This window comes from Stegostoma tigrinum, chromosome 22 (assembly GCF_030684315.1).
Source record: "Stegostoma tigrinum isolate sSteTig4 chromosome 22, sSteTig4.hap1, whole genome shotgun sequence".
Classification (NCBI taxonomy): Eukaryota; Metazoa; Chordata; class Chondrichthyes; order Orectolobiformes; family Stegostomatidae; genus Stegostoma; species Stegostoma tigrinum.
In genome coordinates, this window is record NC_081375.1 from 9723766 (window position 1) to 9751326 (window position 27561).

Here is a 27561-nt window from a genome sequence, read left to right on the forward strand (position 1 = left end):
CAACCACCTCAACCCTGGAATCAACCGAGTGAACCTCTTTCTGCATCCCGTCCAAGTGCCTTCGTAAAAAAGGGGACCAAAATGGCACACAGTCTTCCAAGTCTGGCCTCACCAGTACCCTATACAATTGCAGCATAACCTCCTTTTTTCTAAATTCCATCCAGTTAGAGAGGCACACAACAAAAATCTACCTCCTAACCCACTAAATAATTTCTACCAGCCAGTACCTATTTTAATGCTCACTACCTGAACAGAAGGAAATACTCAATTATGATAAAATTAACAAACCCCATTCAAACATCTGCAAGAGACAAAGCAGATGTAAAAAGAATATATGCATTTTATCCATTCTCTATCACTGCCCACAGTTTTGATCTGTGCCTGAAGTTGCATATAAATAATGTCTTATTCAATCAACATGATTGAAAGTCTTTTACCATTTAAAAATTTCTATAACATTTCTGACTGGAGGCAAAGCTTTAATTACTACAGAGGCAGAATACTTCCAGTACATTTTAAAGCTCATGAATATTGAAGCTTTGTTGCTTCCACTAGGTAATAAGGTGACAGGGAAGGCTTTTGGGTTGAATTCATTTCTGAACATACACAAATCGCTTTTTAAAAATTAAGAAACCAAAAACTATAGACTTTAATTGAGATAAAGGTGTGGCAATACACTGAGACAGTAATACCCAAATAAGTATGTTCTCAGAGGCTCTGTAATCAGCTGCCTTGACAATGGGTTTTAAATAATCTTCATAGCCAACTTCACTGTAAATGTAAGATAAAGAGATAGATCAGAAAACAGAAGTCCCACCAGTGAATAGCTGGGCAGGTTCTAACCAGGTTGTCAGAGCTTTCAGTCTGCATAACTGATATGGCCTAGGATGGAAAAAAATACTTCAAATGCAACAGTGACACAAACAGCATTAAAACATTACATGATTCCAATCAGGAGTCAGATGGAATGCTCTCTTCTGAATAGGTGGAATATTAAATCAAGAATTGAAAACTCTCGGCAAAAGAAATTGAGTTAATCAATATCTGTCATAGTGGATTCCATCCCCAGTTCCTCACTAGAATGCTGCAACCACAGTATAACTCGAGGGTATACTGCAGTTTTGATAATAGCTCGAAGATCCATGAGTTTTATCAATGTGAAGGAAAAGTAGCATAAATTCATGAGAATCCCGTAACCTCCAAATTCTTCTCACAAATTGTCCTGATGGACATATTTTAATGCTCTTACATTATTAACCATCTTTGAGGAAAACAAATCAGCAGCACAGGAACTGCTGTGGTTCAAAGGATGATGTTCACCACCATCCTCTACGGATCTAGATAAATATTGCTCTCTGATGAGCATCACCTAAAGTAATCAAAATGGAAAAAAAAATTCCACTAAAGTCATTGTAGGTGTTTTGCAGCTCACTCTTCACAGAGGCAAGAAAATAAAATGAAGTACTTATGAAATGCCCTTCAGAAAGAAAGGCACATCAACAACAGGTTTGTATGAGATAAAGTAAAATAGTTCTGTTTTCATACTCCAAAGAAAAGGAAAATTGGATCATCTTATGCTGATCAGAATCAACATCAGTATCCTTGAAAAGTGTCAGTTTCCTCTCTCAGGGAACACACACCAACAGCACAGCACTGGAATCTCATTCTGAATTACATCTACAAGCAATGGCTTCAGTTCAACGCTAATCTCTGAGCCAGCAAACGATGAGTTCAAGCTCCATTGAAACTTGACTACATAATCTAAGTCGATAGTAAATTGCAAAACTATGGATGCTCACTGTTAGAGATACTGTTATTCATATGATACATTAATTGAAGATTCCATCTAAACTCTCCGAGAGACATTAAAAAAATTCATTGCAGTTTCTGAAGAGGAAAGGAGTGCTCTCCGAGTCCTGATTAATATTTACTGTTCAACTAACATGATCAAAGACAAATTATTTGGTAATATATCTCATTGTCCATGGCATTTCACAGTGACTACTGACTGGCAGATTTCTCCAAATTATAACAATTACACCATAAAAGTACTCTATTGGCTGTAAATAGCTTTGAGATATTCTGAAATTGAGATAGGAAGCCACATAAATATAACTTTTTTGATGACTTTTTAAAAAAAAGACAAATGCAAAACTTCATCTTTTAAGGAGCCAGAGTACAAAATGTCTTGAGAGAGTTTGAGGCAACGTCCAGTAAAATTACCAATGCATCCTTCAAAAGCAGATCTTTCATAAATTTACTGGGTTAGATTTTCTGCCCATTGACCACGAATGGAAAAAAACCTAGCTAGCTGGACGAAGCCCTACTGAAACAGCTGTTCATTCATTTTAGTATTGAGAGCTTTTCACAGGGTGTGTTTTGCAGGACTAACGCCTATAATCTTGTTTAGAGATTCAGGTTCAATTTACAGATACAAGTCACGCTCATATTTTTGGACAGCTGTGCTTTAAGCCTTTGTCAATGCTGCTAACCGAGTGAAATTTGCTTACATGAACACTTGGAGTTGTTACGGAAAGCAGCTTGTCTAGAAATATATTCGATTTGTCACATTAATGGTTTTAAGACAACAAAATAAAAATGAAGAAATGAGAGTGGATGCGAGGGGGGGGATGGCAAAGAGACAACATCACAGATGATAAAGAAAATGTGAAGTATATGTAAAAAAAATTTTAAAAAGGGCTGTAGGAATGTTGGAAAAATTTTAAAAAAGTAACAAATAAAGATTTATTTGGGAAAGGTCTAAAAGTCATTTGGATGGTGACCCAAATAAATCTTTTCCAAGAATGCATATGACTCCAATTAACAGCCCAGCAGACTCTTGTGGATAATAGGTTAAACATTTATACTGCATTAAATTACACATGCTTATATTTATGGCAGCAGAGTAAATTTATTAAGACAATTAGTGTACATTTAGAACTGAGGATTCAAGGTGGAACCTTCATAACCAATAAACAATGTGGGTAATGGCAAAAAGTTGGGAGATTCATTGATAGTGGCAGTGAAGAGACTCCTGATGTTGACAGCCAGATGTTTAATTTTCCATCCAAGCATGGGATGACAAAACAAGATTCTTGCTAGTAAACAGCATGGTCTATTTGCATGCATGCACACTCATCATATCATCTCATCTCATTAATACGCAGTTACCCATTCTCTCATGTGCTAGACAGAAACTAAACAGCACCGAGTCCCAACAAGAAAGTCAGAACAACTCCAGCTCTTTGCTTGTTCTTATGACTCTCCACCTTGGAAACCCATCATTAACAGGTCAAAACATGCTGTTTTGTCAGTGACTGCACACACCTCTGCCCACAAGAGCCTTCAGGACCCCGCTAGCAAGGTTCCAATGTTCCTCTGTCCAACATATCCTGGACAATTGACAGGAACCATACATGATAGCTGCAAACTGCTTGAGTGGGTGTATGGCTGGGCTTCAGAGATGGCACCAATGCCAAGAATCCCAGAAGGTCCAATCAGAGGCCAGTTTACCTGTCTCAAGTGGGAGAATTTGATGAGAAGGGCACCACAGGATGTAATAAGAGGTGAGCTTGGGAAGGTAGCATGAGGAGACTCATTAAGGCTCGATGAGAGAAAGCCTCCACAAAACTCACCAAAAGTGGCACTCAACTGATTTCTAGTAAATTCAACTCTCAAAAGGCTTCAGTTCAATGGAACTAAGCTTTTAATTCAGAAGAATCCAGAATTTAAGGGAGAAGATAAATCAGGTCATGGACAGGGAATAAATCAGTTCAGCAGAAATGATTTCTAATCTATCGGGCTTCCAAACTAGGAGAGTACAGATAGAGATCTTCAAATTGTTCGAACGGAAACAGTTTAGGCCATCAGAATTGTGAATGGTTCATGCCAGCAGACACAAAAAGGAACTGTAAAACTGTTTCCATACTTCAAGAAAAGGGAACAGTGGAAAGCCAATTAAGTGCAAAATCAAAAAAAAACTGATATTTCTTTGTAAGTGAGTCTCTGCAAAAGACAGTGTTGGGAAAACAATTTGAAACTTTATTCTGATGTGTGCTAACACCGGTTTACAGTTTAGAGCTTTGCTAATTTTTCGTTTTTGTTAGGTGATGGACTTACGTTCTGTTGTTAAAGAAAATGTGCAGCTTCGTGTGAGTATGTTTCAGTGCTAACCACCTCATTACCAACTACATAAATTAACATAGATGTATTGAGTTGGGTTTCATTCTGGGATCTGATTTGTCCAGTATTACCACTGGCTAAGGTCATAACAGTAAAACTGCTTGAAGTTGTTCGCTTGTTCTCCAAGCTAGTTGTTCGCTTGTTCTCCAAGCTAGTTGTTCCATGATGTCTGGATGTTTCATTACCACTCCAGGTTCCGAATTTATGTGCTCCTCTGGTGTGGTGGGTCTTGTCACTTCCGGAACTGTTTTTCAGCAGCAGTCTGTAAACATGGTCTATTTGTATGACTTTGTTAATGGAGTCCAGTGATGAGAACCAGGCCTCCTAGAAATTTCCTTCCACGTCTGTTACTACTTTGTCCCAGTCGAACTGATGGCCTCAACGTCTGAGTGGATTGAGACAAGTGAATATTGGTTGTGTCTTTTTAACTGCCAGCTGGTGTTCGTGTATCCTGGTCGTCAATTTCCTCCCCATTTATCCAACGTAATGTTCATTGCACTTGCTGCATGGGATTCCGTATATCACATTAGTCCTGTTTACTGTTGGTATGAGGTCATTAGTCTTCGATAGCATTTGACGCAGTGTTGATGCAGGTTTGTGTGCAATCATGATTCTATGCAGTCCTAGCTAGAGAACAGTGCTCAAGTTAATGGTAAGCAAGTAATGAAGATTTCCTTCTCAGCACAATGTTTTATAAAAATCATTAGCAGTACATAAATAAAATTTTACTTTTGTAGCAAACCTGAGGTATTTTTCTTTGGGACAATAGTTTTAATTTTTAGTATTCTTATCTTCTTTGGTCTCTTCTACTTCCTTATTCACACATAGGTTCTTTAGCACTGCGTGAACAATGCTACCCGATTTATTTGCCCTCAATCCTATGCTTGACCCCAGTGAGTTCAATACCTCTTTGTTGCCTCCTTGGCTTCCCAGCAGTCAAAGGGATGAAGGATGGAAACATAAACATAAACAATTTATTGAACATCTTGAACAAAGGATTTTTTTTTTTAAAAGGAGCTTCACAAGAACGTGGTCAAAGACTGATTCTGGATCACAGAAGATCTTAAAAAAGAAATAACTTAGTCAAAGAGGCAGCTGCTCAGGAGTACTATGAGATGGGACAATCGCAGAGAGATTGAGGAAGTCAGTTTCCCAGGTTAAGTCCAATGCAAATGGTGATGCCATCTTAAATCTTGGAGGTTACTCCACTGTTGAGATATGGTGTCACGAGAGGATTGTACACAATAGTGTCTACTCTTCAAATCTACCTCAGTAGCATTTTACTCACATGCAAATTCTTTCTTCTTTCTTGGGCTTGTATTGGCATCAACATTATATTTTACTGGAGCATTACTTTGGATAAATCCTGATCATCCAAATCAGAAACATTTAGCAACTTTCAGATTAGAAATGTAATTTTCTTTTTAAAAGGTATATCTATCGAACTTAAGAATTCTGTCCCTTTGCAAGATCGAAGCATCTTAGCACAATAGTCATGCCCATACTTTCAACACTCTTTGCCAAGATAGAGGGACATGGAACAAGGTTCAGCTATGACAGGGAAGATCTGCTGTTTCTTGGTTTGGAATGCAGCCTGTAACTGAAACCTCAATGAACCCCTTCCTCCACCTAATTTTGCCTTTCATATATTCTTACAGATTAAATGGGAAAACCAATTGTTTATACTAAGGGTGCACAGAATTTGTTAAAGCACTGTAAGTTGACAGCCTGGCAGAAATAAAGTCTTGGCCTCATTTCCTAAAAGAAAAGTTATATTCCAAATGTAATTCATTAGCTCTAAGTATATTCAAGGCACTTTTCCTGTGCAAAATCATTTATTCACTGAGGCAACTCTCAATTAGTTAGATAACGTGTGTGCTGACACAACACACACACACATACACTTGTTCTGTTCATCAATTTTTGTAATTTTAACTAATTTGTATTTGGGAAAAGAGTAAAAACTTTCATAATTGGAGCAATGGTTCCTTGGCAAGCAGCCAAAAAGACAATTAATAGCACGAGTGAAGATTCTCAAATATTGTTGGAAGGAAAACTGGCACAGCAACATATGTATTCTAATTATAATGCTGCAATTCTCACCCTCAACTCATTACGAATCATTTAAGAAGTGTGGAATATTATTCTCTTAAGACAGGAATGGTACATACTATTGTTATGACTGCAGCAGTGTCTTCACTGAATAGGTTCATTCAGTACATGGTGGATTTAACCTGGGCTCTCCAAATTTGATTGGATCAATGGTACACAGCAGACAGGCACTTATGGTGTAATTGGAAACTCCAATGCAAATTCACTATTTGTTTTGAAAACACCAAAAAAAAGTGAAGGTACTCCAAAACTGATGTTAGGTCATGCCAGTTCATCCCCTTTCTGAAGAAGGGTCCCGACCCAAGCCGTCAACTTTTCTGCTCCTCTGATGCTACCTGGCCTGCTGTGTTCCTCCAGCTCCAAACTGTGTTATCTCTGACTCCAGCATCTGCAGTTCTTACTATCTCTTAGGTCATGTCATACCAGTCAGGTGTCGGGAGTCCAAAATGAGCAAAATTGACAAGGGCAGAGTTAGATGGCAATTTAACTTTCAACGGCAAAAATTGCGAGATGAAGCAACAGCTGAGGTGACAGAAAAGCAGAGATGATGCCCATAATTATTTAAGCTTAATTCTGCTATCAGTGCTCATTGTGCAAACTAAGGAGCTTGCCCAAAATGAACAATGAACATTGATACATTTGGATGCTTGCAATGAACATGCCGACATTTGAAAAAATCATGACAGATCATACTGTGGCCTCAACTTCACTTTCGTGTCCATCTCCAAACCCACAAATTAGGAGCAGGAGTAGGCCATTCAGTGAAAAATTCTATTTGCACTTTGACATCTTGTAGAAGGATCTAACCAGTCAAAATGAATATCTCAACTTACAAGCATGCAGATATAATTGCGAATGTTTCAGTAACAGACATGTGCAATTTGCACAGAGTAAAACAAAGAATATATGAGACCAATAGTTTGATTTCAACACTCATTAAGAATTATTTACTTTGTTGGTCATCTAAATTTATTGTGACAGTATCACTAACACTAAAAAAATTAAAGTCATTGAACAAATAATTTTGTTTCAAATTTTTGCTGTCACAGTAAATATAGTTGTGACGCTGCTTCAGTGCAGTGTGGCAGCATGCACCAAGAATTTGTTCCATTTACAATCTTCTATATTAATTAAGGTAAGGTAAAGTGTTGCAATGCAATTCAAGAGCTATTAACAATAGAGTTGAGTACTTTGATTCAAGAGATGCAATATCTAAAACACACGTTGTCAAAACCTCACAGTCTAATCTGTACACCAAAAACTCAATAAACCATAAACACAATTTAAATGCAGATTAATACACCAAAGCTCAATTTTAATACTGAAATAATTAGCCTGTTGCAAAATATCAGGTAGACAGTCCCAAATATATGAACATTATGGAAACAAACAAATTTATAGCAATGTGTGCCTTGGACAAGAAATTTCCTCAATTTTTTTTGCTCTGTAAGTTCCCTTCATGTTTTCTTACTGTGTGTGGGATTACACAAGAACAAATGAAACATACATAATGATAATTAAAATTTAACTCTTTCTTCCATCCTCAAAGTATCATAGTATCAATCTTTAAAGAATCGCAATTTGTATCATGGAGGGCCACGAGATGTTCCATTTCAAATAAACTACAGCTTAGGGAGACTTTAATTTTATAGGCATTAAACATGCCCCATGCAGCAAAAGGAACAAGACATAAAAGTGATTTTGAGCTGCTTGTATCAACTTCACAAACCCATTTAAAGGGCATTAGCAGAGGTCAGAGACAAGATTCCTGCCTAGCCTTTTCTTCAATGTGAACCACCAAAAGAAGCTCAAATGGGGAAAAGAAATACTATAATTGTGAGCAGCCACCTTTAGAACCAAAAACAGGATCAAAGGAGCAGAAGAAATCATATCTGATTTGTAAAAGGACACAGAGGCACAAACAGCCCTATTTCCAGCTTTCTGGTTTGCTTTGACAGAATTTTCAGCATAAAAAGAGATCATTAGGAACAAATGGTCTATGTTGTTACATATAATCCATGAAAACTGCATCTCACTGCAGTACATTTAACTCTCATTACCATTTTTTTTCTCTCTCATGTACTTATCAGGTCTTCCTTTTAAAGGGCACAATATTAATTGCACCACTCCTTATGGCAGCAAGCTCCATTTTCCAATAGTGTCACATTATGGGGCTTAGTTTTTGATTGCCACCGAAGTGGAAACATTTCCAGTGACCCTATAGGAATCTGATAACCCATTGGTTCATATTTCATAAGGTTTCCACCTGCTCTTTATTTTTGTCATGAAAGGTATTGTGTCCTTCCTGATCATTGTAATGTCTCAGATAATAAAGTGTGAAGCTGGACGAACACAGCAGGCCAAACAGCATCTCAGGAGCACAAAAGCTGACGTTTTGGGCCTAGACCCTTCATCAGATGAAGGGTCTAGGCCCGAAACGTCAGCTTTTGTGCTCCTGAGATGCTGCTTGGCCTGCTGTGTTCATCCAGCCCCGCACCTTGTTATCTCGGATTCTCCAGCATCTGCAGTTCCCATTATCATTGTAATGTCTCAGTTTTGGTTTCATTCTTCTAAGCCTTCTCTATTGTTTTATGATGCCAACCAGTTACTTCTGGATAAGTCAGATTTCAGAGTGAAAAACTGGCTTGGTAGTCCCTTACTTTGTGTTTTTAAAACACGGAGGTCAGTGATTGAACACATTGACAAATAAAAATCATGATAAATCAAAATACCTTTTTTAATAAACTGAGAAAAGGCAGGTGACAGCATTCAGAAAGCATGGATGTAGCTGACACTTGACAGAAAAGAAATTAAGAATGGCCAAGTGGAGACAAAAAGAAATCATTAGTATCCAAATGAAATCACTTGGAAACAGGGAAATTCCTGGTTGCAAACTTCTGTTCTTTCACTCTAAGATAGACACTGAATAAGTGTGATTTTATTCACTGTTAAACTGAAAAGAACAGCAAAAATATGAAAGTTTTTCTAGAGTACCGCTGGAAAACAAATTCTTCTTGATTAAGCAATGTGGCAGTCAAGTCTAGGGAACAGCACATATTTATTGAATGCCCCAAGCTCTTCAAAAGGCACTTGCAGTGAAGTGTAAACAGCCAAAGGAGAAATACATTTCCAACTAAATTAAGGCACAAACTGTGGAGAAAATTTTGCCAGTCTTTCGAAATTAATGGGTCACTCTGCACAACATTGCATGTGCTCACTATATGTCGTCTTTGGTACAATCTTGATGAACATTAAGTAGTTCTTTTTTTTCTAAAATTCGCATCTCTCCAGGGTTTTCTTTTGTGTGGAGTTATCTTGAGTAGAAAACAGTCGTGTTCTAGCACACAAAAAGGAGTTTAAGTAGGTCAACCAGTTGTATTTTATCAACATCCTGCAGCTTTTAAAAAATGACTAAGTACACCCACACATTGTTCCCATTATTATAAATTCAATATGCACTTTACTTCACCCTAGATAGTTTAAAAGTATCCCAATCACCTATTACATGTTTACACAAAGTGGTATTGAACAAGAAACTGAAGACATTTATAGCAGTTGCCTTCTAAATATTAAAAGGAATTTTCTAAGAATAGTGTCTACAATTACTCCTGCATATGCAGAGAGCCTGCACTCTATTAAAGGCAATTTTTTAAAAAATCACAACATATGGATGGACTGTTAATGCCAACAATTATTGCCCATCTCCAATTGTCCCTCAATTGCAGTGCTGAGCCTTTTATTATCAATCATTCATTCAGGGATGTGCACTTTGCTGGCCGGCCTAGCATTTATTGACACTCCTAGCTGTCCTTGGGAGAACTGCTTGATTCCCTGAAATCCATGTAGTGGCTGCTGTTCCGGAAAGAGTTCCAAGGATATTGACATAGTGACAAAAAAAAAGTAGAGATACATTTCCAAACCAGGATGGGGTGCAAACTTAGAAGGAAATTGCAGTTACACTTGTGCCTGCTTTCTTTGCTCTTCTAGATAGAGTTGGAGGTGTGATGAAATCCTCTGTTTAAATTCATTATTTTGCACTCAACAAGCTAGCAACCGATGGCTGGTGACATTTATGGAATAAATTGTTAGATTCAATTCAATGTTCAAGTTAACCTAGAAAAAGGGGAGGAGCTGGTTGGAAGGTTTTTAATAGGTCACTTAGGACAGATCAGAGATACAACTGAAAAGTTCAGAGGGGACAGGCAATGGGACACTTAGTTACAGAAGAAGACAGAGCCTCTTGTTTAGGGCAGTTTTAAATTTGTTGGTCTAGTTCAGGATTGTAACATGGCTTTGGAAAATGCTGTTCAGGGAGCACTGTCAAGTTGCGGCAATGCATCTTGCAGTTGGTACCCATTGTAGCTATGGCACATCTGTGGCAGAGACAGTAATGTGTCAGGTAGAGAGGTGCTGATTAAGCAGCTCCTTTGTCCCCTCTCATGCTGCCAGAGATGCACTTAACCAGAAAAGTGGAGAGCATTTTATCACAGTACTTACGCCTCGTAACTGAAAGGTAGAAAGATGAGTCAAGAGGCAAGTTAGTTGCTGCAGAACGGCATGACTCTCTCACTTGCTCTTTTTCCACAGCGCTTTGTTCCTCTATTCTTTCAAGGGATGTGGCAAGGTTTGTCTTTGTTCACTCTCCCAAATTGTCCTTGAATGGGCTTACTAGGCCATTTCACAGAACAGTTAAGAATCAACCACAGTGCGGTCAACTTGCAGGAGCAGAAAGAACAGACAGGATAAGGGCAGATTTTCTTTTCTGAAAGGACATGAATGAGCCAAATGGGGGTGATGCAACAATGTACATTATTCACATAGTTAACTTTGCAGAGTACAGTCTTATATTACATAGATTTAGTAACTGAATGTACATTCCACTAGCTACCATGGTGGATTCGATCCAAAGCAGTAGTTATGGTTTCTGAATTACTATTCTAGTAACATTACCACTAAATCGCCATCTTACCCATTAGGTTTCTTGTCAACAGTAACCTCCTGTGATAGTGGCAGCAGTGGTTTCAATAAAGAAAATGCCATTGAACATTCAACAGTGATGGCTAAATGCCCTCTTATTGCACGCGGTCACTGTCTGGTACTTGTGCTGTGCAAAACGCTGTGTCACTTATCATCCAACATCTGGGTGGAGTCCAGGTCTTGCAGCATGCTGGCACAGACCGTTCCAGAGTCTTGAATGAAACTAAATACTCTGCAATCATTACCGAGTGGTACTACTTCTGATTTTACAACGGAGAAATGGTAATTGATGAAGCAATTCAAGATGACTGACTTAGGAGAAACTCCTAGACCCATGTCTTGACACTAAAATAACAAGTACAACCATCTTCTGTGACTCAGTGTCCAGCAACTCAGTTGCTGGCTCATCATTTTCTCAAGGGTAATTAGGGATTGGTAATAATTGTTGACCTTACCAGTGAACAGAGTTTTTTTGTTAAAACAATGCTTTGTAAGTTTGCTTGCTCCTGAGCATCTTGTTGTTGCCATGCCCCGAGTGCATCTAGAATCACTATCTACATTTTTATTTCAGGAGTAAATACTGGAAAGAATATTTCAGCTTTTTTAGATCATTGAATTCAACTCCTCATTCTCTGACATTATAACTTACTACGAGCGTATGGTTACCTGCTTTACAAGATCACTACCTGCATGCTTTCTGGCTCATTAAAAAGTAAATTAATATTTACTAAGCATCCTGTGAACTTGAAACTGAGGAAAATGTTTTTAAACAGGTTGCTTTTATAATCAGTATGGAATAGTAATTTTTAAAACCATTCCAGTTGTTTCTGTATTTTCCAGCTGGGGGCTAGCTAATGCTTCAACAAATCTGCCTAATGTAGAAGAAAGCTCAATTGTAAGGTAATTTGAAACATCAAATCACCTCTTTAATTTGTTTATGAGATATGAAATGTTGACAAGACCACATGCGTCAGTCACATACCCACATACACAGGCAGATACTCAATCAAGTTGGTGCAACTGAAGTGGATTCAAGCTTCAATGCTGCTTTGTTAAAGTGCAGAATGACCCATTACACAGCTGTGATCCATTCCTTTTACAGATCACGAGAGGCAGTTAAATCAATCAAATCAAATCAAATTAACATCAAACACAAACCAAACTCTCAAAATAAATCTCAATAGATTGACACACAGAACTCCTCATCGGAATATAAACAGCAATAATTGTACATGCAAATCATAAAAAACAGACCCTCGGTGGGGGGGGGGGTGTGAAATATAATGTAATACAGCTGAGTATTAACTTATGAGAAAGCTAACTGATCCACACATTATTAGTTAAATCTTTCATCATACTTCAGAAAATCGCTGAACTTGGTCCCCAGAGTACAACAAAATTTAATTTCAAATTTCTTCATTGATTTGGAAGGGAGTTTTCTGTGATACTCGCTTGTGGAAGCTTAATCACCAAAAAAATAACTCATACTGTTATAAGCTTCATGAAGGGTATAATGTTGTGAATGTTCTATTCATGGTTACTAATAATTTAAAGGTAATGCTTAGTTCTCGGAAGATTGCTGTTGTGAAGATAAGCAATTAGAATGCTGGGATTTGATAATTTTACCAAAACACCAAACAAACATGGGAAACCACTCCATGTTAGTTCAATAGAAGAGACAGAATAATAAACCAGCTGGTGGCTTTACTCAGATGGAGCAATTTGGACATAAGGGCTAATTTGCTTAAAATTCAAACTGAGGTTTGCAGACTATATTCATGGAAATGGGTGGATTGTGGGAAAGCTCTGTGATTTCAATTTATCTGGGTGCTTACTAGCAGAGGTTTCTAACTGCAGTTTTGAACTAGTATATCTTGTAGCTGACAGAACTGAGCCAAAATAAAGAACTATTATTTAGACCTACACTGTAAGCAGGGGAAAACACTAACTTCACCAGTGACTGCATGGAAGTTGAGCAAGGAGTATTCTCAGTTTGAATGATGCAAGGAACAGAAGCCTAGATTCTCTAGTTTGAATCTGGTGGGTGAATCTATGGCAGGATTCACGGAGTCTTAGTACAAATCCAGATAGGCAGCTGAATCATTTGCACATACTGAATCATCTCTCGGGACGGCAAATGAAAGTTTTTTCTCAGAATAACTAGAATTGAGGAAAATACTCCAGGACCATGTGTGGACCTTAAGATTGATGTCTCATAACAGAATTCTTTGAGGACACAAGGAGGAAACCAGAGTACATAATGTATGCAGTTATAAGCCATATTGTTACAGTAATCATTATGACTTTATTCAAATCCTTTTATACAATGAAGTGCGTGCGTGAAAAAAATACAAAATCTCGAAATACAGTTTGACTGGTTAAGAGGTGGTATTTGGATTTCTCTTTAAATGTTAATGTCCCCTAGGATTGGAACAAATTTCCAAATGCTTTTTACTGGGAAACAATTTTCAAACAATATACAAAAGGAAAAGGCTTACCATTACAGAATTGTTACAATCCCAGATGATGTTATTTCTGGATAAGTTAGACCTCAAAAGAAATCTGGCTTGATAGGTTTCTTCCAATTTTAACATGGTGGTCATTCACTGAAATGTACGTACCCAAAACTGCTGATTTTCATTAACAATAAAGCTTATTCATTAAAGGGGAAACTAAAACCAATAAAGCTATCTAAATATAAAACACAGTTTGAAAAATCTTAGCACCTATAGCAATACAAATTCTTATCTGTTCTCCAACTCCATCACTTTCTTGCATTTCAGAGAAATTATGCTTCCATATCAAATTTGTAGGTTCCAACTGCTTCACCACAATTCTGTCATGTGAATGAAGAAGTCTGGTATCAATACATATGAAGTGAAAAACTTACATGCTTTCAAACTGCCAATAATCAGGAAATTTTCTAACCAGGCACCACTCCTCTGCAAGTTTCACAAGCTAAACCTTTACACCAAGGTAAATGAACTTTCTTTGAACTGTCCCTCCTTTCTATGAAAGAAACTACATTTGCCTATGATACCAGTTACGTCTCCGCCAAAAACTGCCGTAACAACAAAGACTGAAATCTCCTGGTTTTCCAAGCTAAAATCAATTCTTGATTATTCTAAACCCAAAACAGTTTTGCCTTTCAGTGTTTACTCCTAGTTGTAAACTCCACACTATCTTCAATTAACATTCCAAGAGGTTTACAGTCACCAACTCTCTGACACTTTAAGTCACTGTTCCAGAAAGGACTCTTGGCTCTTTTTAAAAACTTTCACAAAAGTGACAAACACCAAGTATCACTGGTGTGAAAACCAAACTCTAGAAATGATGTCAGTTTAGAATTAGAACTAGGCTTTATTGTCTTACACACACAAGTACAGGGATACAGGAGTACAGTGGAAAATATACAATGTCACCATTCTCAGCGCCATTTTAGGTACAAAGTCATTGTATAGAGCAGAAAAATAAAGAAGCAAGTTAAACGTTCAACATTACAGTTCTTCTTAGCATAAAGAAAGAAAGTTAAAAGTTCACACTACAGTACTTTAGCCATGGGCCTGCAGATGCTCCACTTTGGGCATTCACCATGAGGGCTCAATCTTTCCTTTGTGCTGGGCTTGTTTTCTCTCCCGTGCTGCTGTCTCACCGCCAACTACCAGAGTCTTGCTCAGGGCTCAGCAGCCATCTCACTGCCGACCATTCTGGACTTCAACGATGTCAGAATGCTGCCGAGTGCTAGAGTTCTGCTTAGCTCACCAGCCCCCTAAAGCGCCTAGTGCCAAAGCTGGCTGGATATCTGGTTGCAATGCAGAGTGATGCCAAAATGGGTTCAATTCAAACAGTGGCTGAGATTACCATAAAGACTGCAGCTTCTAAACCTTGACCCTTGCCTGTGATGTGGTGACCCTCAAGTTAAAACACCATCAGTGGGCACTCTCTAATTGGGCAGTAGCCCTAAAGCCTGGTAGAATGGTAAATATATGGTAAATATATATCTCACATTCTTCATTGCAGGGTTTCTTGGTCATGAGTAATGTATCAGATTCGACTTCAGCGGGTTATAAACCTAAAACTCAGTGAAAAGGCTGACAATATAGTTCACTTTCATCCACCCGACAATTTTCAAATCAGCAGCACTCAAAACACAAATTTCTCCAATACAAAATCCTACTATAATGAATGCTGTCATCTATCATTTTGTATTTCCTCAGTGAACCAAGAGAGCTGATGAAGTCAATCTACTTTGAGATTTGAATTAGTAGCTTTGAAATTACAAGGACTTTTAAAGTACAATTTTGGAAATAATAATGACAAATGCTAGAATGTGCTTGAAGTTTCAAGTTGATTTATGGGTCATCTTCTATTGAAAAATCAAACAAATCCAAAGTCTTTGTACATATACAAAAGTATTGTAGACTTGACAAACTGAGACATGTCAATATCCAATTCACAAACCAATCTAGACTCCTATCTCCTCAAACAAACAAAATCTCACATCACTGTATGAAACATGACTGAACTACGCTATAGGAAATCAATACTCCCAGATGCTAGAAGAGATCTTGCATAGACACATACTTGGCATTGTTCATGGAAAAGAGATCATGCCGGTCAAGCAATTGTCAAGAAGCCCAATTTGGTTGGACATCTCCTGAGATCTTGAATCAAGGCTGAAAGAGTAGCTTAATGCAAATTAACTGGATGCACAGTAAAAATGCTGATCATTAGTTTTCACTGGTCTACTGGATTTCCCACATGCAAATTGGTGCATCCCATCTGAAAGCCCTGCATCAAAGAACTCTCTCAAATAAACAAAAAAATTGTATTAAGAGGCTGCAATGAGTGAAGTTACATCAGTGAGTACTCGTTAGTTTTCTGATTAATAACTTGAAGAAAACGTTTTACTTTACCTGCATCTCCCAACTGAGCATAGAGCTATGGGGTCTCCAACCACAGCAACCAGGGACTGTGCCCTGGTGATGGCAGTATTAAGTAGTTTGTAATTAGAAAGAAACCCATAGTCCAGGTCCTCGGTGGAGTCCTCTACCAACTGTTCCTTTCGCTTGATAGGGGTCTGCTTATGTTTGCATGTGTGTCTTGTCCTTACTGTACTGAGAAATAAGACCCGAAACTGCTTGCCTGAAAAATTAAAAAGAAACAAGGATTCATATGATTTTTCCCAAGTCAAGCTAACTTAAAAGCAGGTATTACCTGGAAAAAATGATCAAAGCTATTACATCGAAATTGCACATGGTTTATATTACTCTGGTTGTCAACACCTTGGGACATCCTAAAGTCATGACAAGTGCTTTTTTAATCGCAAGCCTTTTATTCTTTTGCACCATAGCTGTAAAGGATCTAACAATGCAAAGATTCTAATATTCATAGTAGAGTACACTGATTTTCAGACTTGGGCCAAAAGAGCAAACTCTCTACAGATGTAGTTCTACCTGTATGGATTCAAAAGAAACAGTTGCATGAAATGGGTGTTTATTTAGATAACGAAAAGAAAGGTCACTGATGTTCATCATGCTGACGTCAAATATTTATGTTTTCCACAAAATCCACTTACGCAGAGACATATCAGGATTCCATTGAGCTGATTTTTTTATTTTAGAAAAAGGAGAACAAAGTCAATTTAGATTTTAACAGGTTTGTTTTATATAGAAAAGATAACAGATTCACCCTGTCATTGCCATTTTGCTGGAAGGAGGATTGATGATATTATTCAGACAACTAAATTAAGACAGAAATGCTCGTTAATAGACTATTTCCAGAGCTGTACTGAGCACAAGCTCTCATTCCAAACAGGTGCCCCGAGGAGCTGGAGACGAGTAGTGATCTTCCTCAAAACCAGCTGGTAAACTGACTGCATCAACAATGTTCAGTCATTAGGTAAAATTCCTCTGTTCCGTCCTAGCCCTTCTGATTAACTTCAACCATCAAAGACACATGCCAATCATGGCAATAGCTCTCAAGAAGAAACTAAACTATGTGTCCCTCCTACAACAACCATGAAGCAAGTTTTATAATATCAGGAAAATAATATCAGGAAAATACGTCAAACAACATTAACCCAGCCTCAACAATGAGGCTTTAAAAATATTTTTTATTCACTGACCCCTAAAATGCTGTGGCTAGCATGTGTGCAGGCTTTATTGCTTCATTCACATCTGTCACCGACAGGGACTATCCAAACAGCTTCCCCTCCCTCAGGACAGCTCTTGCAAACAACAGCCAAGATGGAAAATTTATTACACAGGCATGGACTCTCACGTAAGTAGAACAGGATAAAGTTCACTGCATCAAGTGTACATTTCTATCACCCAATTCCTCAAGTAAGACCATAAGACATTGGACTGTAAGATGTAGGACCTGAATTAGGTCATTGTCCACTGGCCCTGCTCCACCATTTGATCATAGTTGAAATGTTTCTCAAAGCTATTCTCCTGCATTCTCCCTGTAACCTTCAATCCTCTTACTAATCAAGAACTTAAGTGCCTTCGAGACACTCAACGATATGTTCTCCATAGCCTTGTCCTAGTCTCTCTTACTCGTGGAAACATCGTCTCCATGTCCACTCTATCTCAGTATTCTGTTAGCTTCATTGTGATCTCCCTCACCCTAAATGAGACAATTTCCTATGGCGTACAACAACAGAAACAAAACGAAAAGCAACTTCACTTTAACGAGCAAGTGGGAACCCACCTTGAACATTCAGAACTCGTTCTACATTCACTTCTGACAATCTCTTCTTACGGAGTTCCGATCGAATCCTGAACACTTGATCAGCATATGGTGTCACTACTCCAATGCTGCCTTCATCCAACTTCCCCCAAGCAACCGGCCACTTCCTTCTGAGTTCTTCAACGCGTTCCACAATTTCAAACACCTTTTAGGAGGGACAAGGTATGATTTTAGTCATTGCATCTTAACATTAAAGAACAGAATTGCAACCTCTACATTTGAAGATATTCAAAGATTCATTCATCAGCCCAACTATGCTGAACAATATATAAAGTGAATTCCAAGACATGACATCTACTTAACTAAAGCTAACTGATAATTTTGAGTCAAACCAGTTTGGGATTAAATATAAATAAAGTTCAACCACAGAGTTGCACTACTATTATCGATTAACTCTATGGTAAAGTACATCTGAAAACTGAAATACCAGGATCTTCCACAATTCATAAAGTTAGCATGCCCAAGAAAAGGATGGCTTTATAATCAACCATTCTCATCAAGTATTACCACAACTTAGCAAAGGCTCAATGGAAACATATTTTTGGATATGAAATGCTACAAATTTGATTCAACGAATTTAGACATGATTTGATTTTTCTGTCTCTGTCACCCCAAGATAAATCACTCCACATTGAACTGAACAAATAGGGAACCAAAACCGAAAGGTTTGGACTTAAACAGCAACCATAAATTAGTTCCATTAAATAGCACAAGTTATGATGATATAAAACACTTGCATTAAGCAACAAAAACTAGAATCAAAATAATTTTAAGATCTCACTCAAGTGAACTATTTATACAAGAAGCAGTTTAACAAATGCACACAATGGCTAGAGATGCAAACATGCTGGAAGAGTTTCTGGAAGGTGTACAAAAATGGGACCTTAAGTAATCCCCATTAGGAGCTACGCCAATTATACAGTCTGAACTGCTAAGATTAATTGCATCATGGTGGCTCAGCGGTTAGCACTGCTGCTTCACAGCACCAGGGACCTGGGTTTGACTCCACCTTTGGGCAATTGTCTCTATAGAGTTTGCACACTCTCCCCATGTCTTTGTGGGTTTCTTCAAGGTGCTCCAGTTTTCTCTCTTAGTTCAAAAATGTATAGTATAGGTGGCCTGGCCATGCTAAATTGCCCAGTGTTATGTGTAACTAGGTTGGTTAGCCATGAGAAATGCAGGATTATAGGGCTGAGGTGGCTCTGAGTGGGATGATCTTCAAAGGGTCAGTGTGGACTTGATGGGTCAAATGGCCTGCTTCCACAGTGTAGGGAATATATTCCATTCCATTCCATTCTGTTCATTACCAGGAATAGGACTGGAGACTTTCTTGTTTCTAGGCCTATCAAAGTGACTCTGTTCACGCTTATTTGATTTTCAGATATTTTTAATGAAATTTCACAAGTATTCACAGAAGGTACAGAAAAAGATAGAGTATTTTCCTGCTATAGTTCATAAAGAAACTGGGAAACGTGTTTAATGGCTGAAATAAATCAAAGGCAGAGGGGAAAAAGCAATGTTCGCAAGTAACTGGCCCTGTTTGACAGCTGATATATCCGTATGGTTTTGAGCAGGTCACTGCCTTACAGTCTGTGTCCTTACCTGGAAGGTGACTTGTGCCAAGCACAACTCCACAGACTGACATTTTTCTGTTAATTTATTGATGAATTGGTTGAGACAATTTCATCAATCCTCTTTCCAGCAAAGTGAAAACTTGGATGGATTGTTAAAGGAACTTTAGCACATGCTCTAGGGTCAAACTGAACCACAGCATGGAGGAAACAAGATCATTTCAAAAGAATGGCAAAGTCAGTATGATCCAGTATGCCCAATCCAATTGACGGTAAAAAATCTAAGACTATTCTTTCAAGGGGAGCATGTTTTGTGCACTGGCCAGCATTTCTGTCTGCATACCACCTAATCAAACATAGTGACCATTCATGCCATTGAGGATCATTGCTGAAACACAATCACTACAATTGTATGAAATATTCAGACTGCTAAGTATTTACATAGAACATAGAACATTACAGCACAGTACAGGCCCTTCGGCCCTCGATGTTGTGCCGACCTGTCGTACCGATCTCAAGCCCATCTAACCTACACTATTCCATGTACGTCCATATGCTTATCCAATGACGACCTAAACGTACCTGAAGTTGGCGAATCTACAACCGTTGCAGGGAAAGCGTTCCATTCCCTTACTACTCTCTGAGTAAAGAAACTACCTCTGACATCTGTCCTATATCTTTCACCCCTCAATTTAAAGCTATGCCCCCTTGTGCTCGCCGTCACCATCCTAGGAAAAAGGCTCTCCCTATCCACGCTATCTAACCCTCTGGTTATTTTATATGTCTCAATTAAATCACTTCTCAACCTTCTTCTCTCTAATGAAAACAGCCTCAAGTCCCTCAGCCTTTCCTCATAAGACCTTCCCTCCATACCAGGCAACATCCTAGTAAATCTCCTCTGCACCCTTTCCAAAGCTTCCACATCCTTCTTATAATGCCGTGACCAGAACTGTACACAATACTCCAAGTGCAGCCGCACCAGAGTTTTGTACAGCTTCACCATAACCTCTTGGTTCCGGAACTCGATCCCTCTATTAATAAAAGCTAAAACATTCTCTGCCTTCTTAACAGCCCTGTCAACCTGGGTGGCAACTTTCAATGATCTGTGTACATGGAGACAGAGATCTCTCTGCTCATCTACACTACTAAGAATCTTACCATTAGCCCTGTACTTTGCCTTCTGGTTACTCCTACCAAAGTGCATCACCTCACACTTGTCCGCATTAAACTCCATTTGCCACCTCTCAGCCCAGCTCTGCAGCTTATCTATGTCTCTCTGCAACCTACAGCATCCTTCGTCACTATCCACAACTCCACTGACCTTAGTGTCGTCTGCAAATTTACTAACCCATCGTTCTACGCCCTCATCCAGGTCATTTATAAAAACGACAAACAGCAGTGGACCCAACACCGACCCTTGCGATACACCACAAGTAACTGGTCTCCAGGATGAACATTTCCCATCAACTACCACCCTCTGTCTTCTTTCAGCAAGCCAATTTCTGATCCAAACTGCTATATCTCCCACAATTCCATTCCTCTGCATTTTGTACAATAGCCTACTGTGGGGAACCTTATCGAACGCCTTGCTGAAATCCATATACACCACATCAACCGGTTTACTCTCATCTACCTGTTTGGTCACTTTCTCAAAGAACTGATATGAAATAACGAAGTATTTTCTTTATTTTTCTCCATGTAATGCCAGGGGATGTCTCTGCACCCACATTAAAAGAAAACCAGAAATTTTTTTATGTGTAATTGCATCACTAAACATTTGAACTTCAAGGCATCTCTATACTATATTTTCAATAAGCGAAAACTATTTTTATTATATTAAGTACTTCACATTGTTCCTCAGCACAATCTAAAGTTTGAAGTACCATAACTTATTAAACAGCAAGATCAATATGTCGCAATAGAAAATCTCCAACATTTTCACACAGAAATCCAACAGCTGATATCATTTAGTTAAACATGGTGTAGGCATCAGTTTTGAAATGACTGTATTAATGCCCCCCTCTGCTGTCAAGTTACTAATTCCAGCCTTGGAACTAACAATGACTGCAATACAGGCAGAACACCGTATAACCTTTTCTCTCAATTGATCAAATGGCGATGACACAAATATCATGATGAGGCCAACTAATCAGTCCTAGCTTCAGCTATTCTAAACTAGGTTGCTAAGCCTCATCAATTATTATTTCAGTGGCTTAACTCCATTTTTTTTAAAAAAGTGCAGGGAGCAAATATTGAACTTGGTATGAAGTGATTATATTCAGACAATATGAGTGAGTCTTCCACCTGACCATAGGTATTTACATTCATCGTAGGAGTTCAGCTTTATGGAGAGATAAAACAATCAGTAAAGCAAAACATCAATGCCTACATTTTTGTTATTGACATGAGTTTTTGTTGCTGTGTTCAGAATATACTTGAATTTAAGGTAAAACCCTTCCAAACATGAGCGATGAGGGGCATGGATAAAGTGAATGACAAGGGTCTTTTTGCTTGGGCAGATGAGCTCAAAACTAGGGGACATATTTTTAAGGTGAAAGGAGAAAGGCTTAAAAAAGACATGAGGTGCAACTTTTTTTACAGAGTGGTTCGTATGGAAGTGGTACATCTAGATACAGTTACAATGTTTAAAGATATTTGGACAAGTGTGCGAATATGAAAAATTTGGAGGGATATGGGCCAAATGCAAGCAAGTGGGACTAGTTTAGTTCAAAAATATGGGTGGTGTGGATTGGCTGTGCTGAAGGGTCTTTTTAAGCCAGCTGCACCATTTATTAAGATCATGAATAATCTGATTGTGGCTTAAATCCCACTCCCACCTGCTCCTCAAAAGCCTGGGTTCCCGTGTCAATCAAAAATCGGTCCAACTGTGCATATTCAATAATTCAGCCTCCATTGTTCACTAGGAAAAATAAATTCCAAACATCGAATTTTAAATGGAAGATCCCATTTTTTGAAACTATGCCGAGTTTTAGACTCTCATCTTTGATCATACGAAGATGAACGTAACAGAGATCATGGAGCTCACTCAAACAGAGGTAATTCCTAAAATCAGTGTGTAACTGAGCACAAAACATAATCCTGACTGAGGTGATCCCACCCAGTTTACAACTGCTACAAATCAACTCAGTGACCTCATGTTAGATGCCGATCCAAAGTGAATACAATCATGCTAAACGACGATTACCTTCATCATTTCAGTTTGTTAAAATAGGGAGGAGAGGCTGAGAGGCTGTGAATGCGAAAATACAACTTTTGAACCTCAGCAATATTTTATAAGCAGCCAGTCTGTGCACAGCGAAGCCCCACAAATATGAGTCAATGTTCTTACAGTCATGATTGGGAGTTTGAAAAAAAATCAAAGTGATTTCATGAACCTGGAGAATCATGACAGCAATGAATTCATATCTTTGCAGGATATGGGGAGAAAACAGAGATTAAAAAGATTATTGGATCAATGTTGAACTTCAAGAGGAAGCATCATTGAATAGAAATTAAGTCAATAAGTTTCACTTCAAAACCAAGGAAAGTTTCAAGAATTTTATACCACAGGCCAAAACTTCACTGTATGAATGTACAATTTGTTCCACATAAGTCTCCTTTAATCAATTCAGGGTGGAAATTCATTTGATGGATAACTTCATTAATTCAAAGCACTCTTACAGACATGTACATGGTAGTTACTGATAACACAATATTTAAGTGCACCATTGTAACAAAACCTTAAAATCAGCAGGGTCTGTGGAAACAATAGACAATGGGCAGATACAACCAGCAGAGATATTTGTTACCTTACCTCTGAATTGTTATAGAAAGCAGTGCTGTTTTTCTCTTGAACATCTTCTCCTCGGGCTGTGAAGAATGTCAGTGGATAGAAATCTTTGTGCGCCGGTTGCTTTCCGCTCGCCATCAACTTCCCCTCATAGAATAGTTCAGAAGTGTAACTGAAATAAAATTAAATGTGGTTAAATTTCATTAAGCAGAACCTCTTAAATACTAGTGGGTCCTCATTATTTGTTGATTTAGCACATAAATTACAAATAACAAAACCAAAAAATACTGTGCTGAATAAGTTTATTTTGAATCAAGTTTAACTTTCCATCTAACACCTTACTGATTCTGTTTAAAAAATATAGAAAATAATCAGAAGTTCAAGAAGATATTTATTACCTTTCTCAGGAGAAAGGAATTAATTTACAACACAACCAATCCTACATTATAACTGTAATGCAAAATAAAAATCCATCCTTGCCAACTCAAAGCCAATACCCAACAATGCAATTCCTAACACATTAACTTACAAGTGTTAAGTCAAGTTTAGCCAAACGTTGCTTTTACGTAGTAAATTTGAAAACGCATAACCTAAAAATCCAAACATTTAAATTGTTCGCTTCCCAATGAAAACATATTCTTCTGCAAATCACATTCCTAGGGTCTAGCCAAAATACAATTACCATTGTTTCTGCAAACATGGCTTAACTTCTGCATTATGCATAAACATAGTTGGAGACAAAGTGATACCTCTCAGTTGTCAGATGATTAATTAAACTGAACAGTCTGTAATTACCCACTATATGGTCAATGTCACAAGGTAATTGAAAGTGATGGAATGGATGCAAACAACAGACAAATTAGATGTGGTGACTGTAACTGTGGTTGAAGAGATAAGTTTTGATGAGGTTTAAGAGATTATTGAGATGATAAATCATGAGCAGATACAGCAATGTCAACAATTTAGCTCAATCCTCGCACTTCGTGCAGAATAGGCAACGGGATTGAAAAGTTACTTCTAAACTACAGGTATCTCAATTTCATTTCGTGAATTTCTTTCTAGAAAAATAATATCAGAATGAAGTTTTACTATTAATTACTGCTGCAAAAACTGCAACTACATTGGAACTATATGTTTAGGTTGGACTGTGATGAAAGGTTTATTGCAAAGTGAATATTTTGGTAATGACTAAATATTAAATCGATGTGGTGAAATGCTTTTCGTGCTCTACTTGTATTGTGCCCTACTCCTTCGAAAAACAGACAATTGGACAGTCTCACTTATTATCGGCTTTTTTAGATCAGTCACTATTCCTGTTTTAGAACCAGCAAAATATCTGTCCAAGTTGAAGAGCATTTGTCAGTCAGCAATCAACTTTGTTAAAAATTGAATGATATCACTGGGAGGAAGATATATTAACAAAGAAGATGCAAACATAAGGACAACTGGGCAAATTAATTCAGTTGTCTCAATCAGGTATGGAAGCTCCAAGTATCTTACTGAGAGCAAATCCTTCCAAAATCACCAGAACTAACTCAATTGAGTCATACACCGAAGAAATGTGGTAAACTCAAGTACCTACTTGATAATAGCTTCATGGGAACGATAGTTCTCACACAGTAGAATTCTGCATGGAAACTCTGCTGGGTAGTGTTCATACAGACGATCTAGCAAAGATACATGAAGATTTCTTTCCCGGGCAAATTCACTGTATACAAAGGGACTAAGCTGGAAAATGTTAAAGCAGAATGTTAGCTATTTTTAAATTTGTACTTTGCTGAGCAAAAAGTTATAAGGCAACTTTATTTCTGATGTTTTGCTTTCATAAACTTTCATCTCATATCATTGTTACACTGGTTAAAACAGGAAGAAGTTATTGCGCCTGGAAATTTAAACCAGATTACAGGTTAATACAAAGCAAGGAAATGGACAATAGAGCTCACAAGACATGATCAGAAGGAAATGGAATTCTCCAGCCCTTGGTCATTGTGATCATTGACTGGGAAACAATTGGCTACTTTTGAAGAAAAGGGAGTGAAGAACTAACTGCAAACAGTGCTGTAATAACATTTACAAAAATAAACTTAGTCAGAACTGATGCGTAAAACTATTTCAATTTCCGCTTCTACTTCTGAGGCAGTGTTACTGTTAAACAAAATAACTTCAAACAATAAGAATTCAGAAAAATATATATTACGCTGATTCAAACAAATTAACAATGAGCATCAAAATGAACATTCACTTTTGAAACTGATGCTACACTTTTAATTCACATAAATTAAAAATATTTGTCACTGAACATTCCAGACTATTCTGCACTTTATTAAACAATTGATGAAAAAGAGGCTTGAGTAGTCATTTTTCTATTGATATTGACTTTAGAAAAGTTTGACTGTAAAAATAACATTAGAAAATGGTGACTAGAGCCTGCCATCTTGAATGATCAAACATGAAGAAATTCACAGAACACTAAATGCCATGCAAACTGGCTAGTGATTTTAATTATAGTGAGGGAAATCTTTTTTCAAAAAGCTGTCTCAGTCATGATGGTAACAGCTGTAACTTTATGATAGCCTGGATATCTTGACCAGGGAAAATTCATCATGTATTCATCTGCCACTATAAACTCCAGTCAGCCAACTGACAGGCCATGCGAGATAAGTGGATGATCACAAGCATCTCCAAGGCTACTATCATTCTTCTGTCAAGTAGTAGCAATTAAGAAAAAGGGAAAACGAATTGCACATATTCCCACCAATTGTGCCACTATTTTGCAACTTTTGCGGATGGAGAAAATATGAACTCATTAGAAGCTCAAGTACAAATGATCGAGATCCAATGAGAAGCCAGGTGATCCGTATTACATCAGCCAAAATGCTTTGGAACACACAATGTATAAATTACATCCAGTGATTATAGTTCTATAAGTTAATGTTGAAAAATACAAAACAACAAAGTTGAAGAAAAATGCAAACATTATGATTTTGGGGATCAGAAGTGAGAAAATTCTTTCAGTTGTTCAAGGTCAAAAACAGAAATTTCATGAAGGGACAGAAAGTACAGATGAAAGCTTCAAACATTTTAGAAGTGCAATCATAAATTGTTGATGGTTTTTCACAATGCTTTCTGCTCTACTTATTGGTGAAGTCTTTTATGATGCTACAATGGCAAATACATGACTGCAAATAAATTTTTCACCAGTTCAGTTCCTTAAAAATTTCCATCAAACCTGCCATTTACAAATAAGAAATTGTGACAGTAACCACTAATTCATGACTGATATGTGCAATAAATACAGGCAATGCAAGTCCATAACTACATTTACCAACTTGTTCATGTTCCATCACAGAATCCACTGCTCACTATAAAATCATTGCCTTTTGTTGCTGCTTAATTTGTGTGCAACAGTTCTGTAGCTAGTGCACTTACAAAGAAAGCCCAGCGATACACAAAACTGATACATAAAAAGTTGCACAATGCTGTTATATCACTATCATATACACCGAAGGAAGCCTTGCAACTATTAAATAAATGTAAACAACGGTGGGAAAAAAAATCAAGGCAACAATAGTAACAAAGGCTCTTCCGTCCACTTGGCCCCATTCTTTCCAATAATCAACTTTCTTTTCCATCCTTACCCCAATCATGCTTAGTTTATGTGCCTGATCAGAAAACTGGAGAAATAAATAAAAAGCCAGATTACTGAGTTACAGGACAACACTGGCAAAAGCAGAGTGCTTCCCTCTTTTTCTTCATAATTGGCGGAAGAGTTGGGAATATATCTGGGTGGATGAGGAGGATGCCTGAAAAGCGAAAACACAGCTGCGTAATAGCAGATGCCTAACTGACCCTACCTTCCAAAACCCCTCCACTCAGAAAAACACTCAAAGTCCCCTGTCCTACATCAGGTTTGTAAGCCAAAAAACCCGGTTAATCTGACAGATGGCCCGGAAGTTGGCAAAAATTCCACTCATCAGTTTTACAAAGGTGACTTTCTTGGACATAAATGACATACACATTTGAGAATATCCCAAGTAAGTCTTTGTTAAGAAACTCCTGGCAAACTTGCATTTCTGGAAAAAAATTCAAATGCATTCAATTTTCCACAGTTGCCAACTCCAACCTTCACATAATGATCTTGTGGCATCTGTTCAAAACATGTAGATGAAGTCCATT

At 37.8% G+C, this 27561-nt stretch overlaps 1 protein-coding gene across 7 annotated transcripts in view; it reads right to left on the reverse strand.

The window, feature by feature from the left end:
* helz (helicase with zinc finger) overlaps positions 1-27561 on the reverse strand; it is a 279455-nt gene that overhangs the window by 93820 nt on the left and 158074 nt on the right. For all 7 annotated transcript variants that reach the window (XM_048554824.1, XM_048554822.1, XM_048554823.1 and 4 more), the window contains 4 exons: positions 24968-25113; positions 23410-23557; positions 17986-18169; positions 16188-16416 (listed from right to left, as the gene is read on the reverse strand). In XM_048554824.1, the coding sequence (XP_048410781.1) occupies positions 16188-16416; positions 17986-18169; positions 23410-23557; positions 24968-25113 (707 nt within the window). The remainder of the gene's footprint in view (positions 1-16187; positions 16417-17985; positions 18170-23409; positions 23558-24967; positions 25114-27561) is intronic.